Genomic DNA, 2,500 nt, shown 5'->3' with positions numbered 1-2,500 from the left:
ATCCCCCTCCCCCCGCCCTCGAACCCAGAACCCCCCCCCCCCCCCCAGGGTAAAGGCTTCAGTCAGTCAATAAGTCCTCCTATCTGTCCACACTCCTAAGACAGCAGCAGGTTGGTTGGTGCTATTGTCAGTTGATAGGAAATCAAAAAAAAAAATGTAAAAAAAAAATAGGAAAAGGTCCACTGAGGTATGGTAGAAACTCCAGTTGCCGCGACGACGACGATGATGCCTTGCCGACGCCACACCACCTCTGTTTGTCGCCCCCTGGCCCCCCCCCCGCCTCACCTTCCGAGCACTCTAGCGCCACCTAGTGTCCGTGCTGAAGGCTCGCTCCGGGCTGCACACATACACACAGAAATGAACTCCAGTCCTTCCGCACCACAGGGAATCGCTGGACAGACGTGGAAAAGATGCGGCTGCCTCGCTCCCCAGTCGCACGCGCTCTCTCTCTCTCATGAAGGAGGGAAAGAACAGAAACAGAAGGATGAAGAGTGGGGCCAGAGAAGAGGAAGAGAAGAAGGAGGAGGGGGAGAGAGGGGGATAGAGAGAGGGAAGAAGAAAGAAGAGAGGAGATCTGCTGTTGAGAGGAGCAAAAAGCTGAGGCAGGCACGCTCACGTGTATGTGAACACACACATGTGTGTGTCTATGCTTGTGTGTCTGGTATCCGTGTGTGTGTGTGTGAGAGAGAGAGCGCGGGCGTATGTGTGAGTGTGTGATGGTAGGGTCAGCACGCCGATGACTGCGGCAGCGGCAGCGCCCTCTGACTCTTGCGGCCGTTCATGTGCGCGTACGGCTGGCTCTCGTCCAGACCCGCCCCCAGCAACACCATTGGCCCGTTGGCCGCCGCGCCCGCCCCCGAGGGCCTGTCCGAGCCGGGCGACGAGGAGGGCGAGGAAGGGGCGAGCGGAGACCCCGAGGCGACGCCTGCCCCCGACCCAGCCGCCGCCGTTGCCACGCCGACCGCTCCAGCCGCGGCAGCAGCGCCCGTGACGCTGGTCGGGGAGCCCGGCGAGGTGGCGGCGGTAGCGGTAGCGGTAGCGGCAGCAGCGCCGCCGTTGTTGTTGTTGCTGCTGCTGCTGATGCTGATGCTGCTGCTGGAGGCGGTCGCCGCGGCAACAATGCCGGCGTTCATGGCAGCGATTGCACCACTAGAGGCGGCAGCGGCAGCCATGCTGGCGTTGGCGGCTGCCATGTTGGCGGCGGCCATGTTGGCGTTGTTGGTTGAGGTCGGCGCGGCGGCGTTGGCGGCGGTCAGCGGCTGCAGGGTGCTCTGGGCGTCCAGCAGCACGTTGTGCATGGCCTCCAGGTCCAGCTCCTCCGTGTCCGGCGCCTTGTTCTCCTCGCTGTAGAAGAAGCTGACCTCGCGAAACGGAGCCTCCAGCTCCTCCTTGATGCTGCTGATGATCTCCAGGAAGGACGGACGCATCTTTGGGTTGTACTGCCAGCACATCCGCATCAGCTCAAACCTGAGGACGGACACACACACACACACACACACACACACACACACACACACAGTTAACAGATGTAAACACCACACACGTTTCTTTGTGTTGTACTGCTAGTCCGTCCGCCTAAACTCAATTCTGAGGAACAAACACACACACACACACGCACAACAGCACATAACCCGGATCAACCATGTTATACGATTAAATGACCGCTAGATGGCAGTGTTGTTCAAAGATCACCACAACGCAGTAAACCACGGCCAGCCAGCCAAACGCACACACGCACGCAACGGATGCAATGCATGCACGGATGGGAAAAATGACACCACATCATCACATGACACACACACCAGCCTGGGTGCGTGCAACGCCTCACAGTCTCTCTCTCCCACACACACACACACACACACACACACACACACACACACACACACACACACACACACACACACACACACACACACACACACACACACACACACACACACACACACACACACACACACACACACACACACACACACACACACACACGGAGTGTTAGCATGGGTGCAGGCCAGAGGGCTTGAGAGGCATTCCAGCTCAACACCTTAAATTACACAAACAAGCTAAGAATACCGGCCAGCACAAACATCTCACAGCCAGTGCAGCCCAGTAAACACACACACACACACACGCACACACACACAGAGTCACGTGCACACAAACACAGATGCATGCACTAAGCCATGCATATACAATTTCTTTTCAAACACTTGCATATGCACAAACACAATAAAGTATACATGTGTACAAACACACAAGTACGCACAAACAGATTACACAACATATTAAAGTTCACATTGAGTATGCACGCACACACACACACCATCTTCTATACAAATGCACACACACACACACACACACACACACACACACACACACACACACACACACACACACACACACACACACACACACACACACACACACACACACACACACACACACACACACACACACACACACACACACGTCCTAAACACCCCTGTTCAATTGAGCATGTACT

General features: G+C 56.1%; 1 protein-coding gene across 3 annotated transcripts in view; it reads right to left on the bottom strand.

Annotated features, from left to right (window-relative positions):
* Nucleotides 1-58: 58 nt before the first annotated feature.
* Nucleotides 59-2,500, bottom strand: part of LOC134068734 (insulin-like growth factor 1 receptor) — a 78,589-nt gene continuing 76,147 nt past the window's right edge. For all 3 annotated transcript variants that reach the window (XM_062524470.1, XM_062524471.1, XM_062524472.1), the window contains one exon: nucleotides 59-1,467. In XM_062524470.1, the coding sequence (XP_062380454.1) occupies nucleotides 726-1,467 (742 nt within the window). In that variant the 3' untranslated portion in view covers nucleotides 59-725. The remainder of the gene's footprint in view (nucleotides 1,468-2,500) is intronic.

This window comes from Sardina pilchardus, chromosome 21 (assembly GCF_963854185.1).
Source record: "Sardina pilchardus chromosome 21, fSarPil1.1, whole genome shotgun sequence".
Classification (NCBI taxonomy): domain Eukaryota; kingdom Metazoa; phylum Chordata; class Actinopteri; order Clupeiformes; family Clupeidae; genus Sardina; species Sardina pilchardus.
This window is presented reverse-complemented; position numbering and strand designations above follow the sequence as displayed.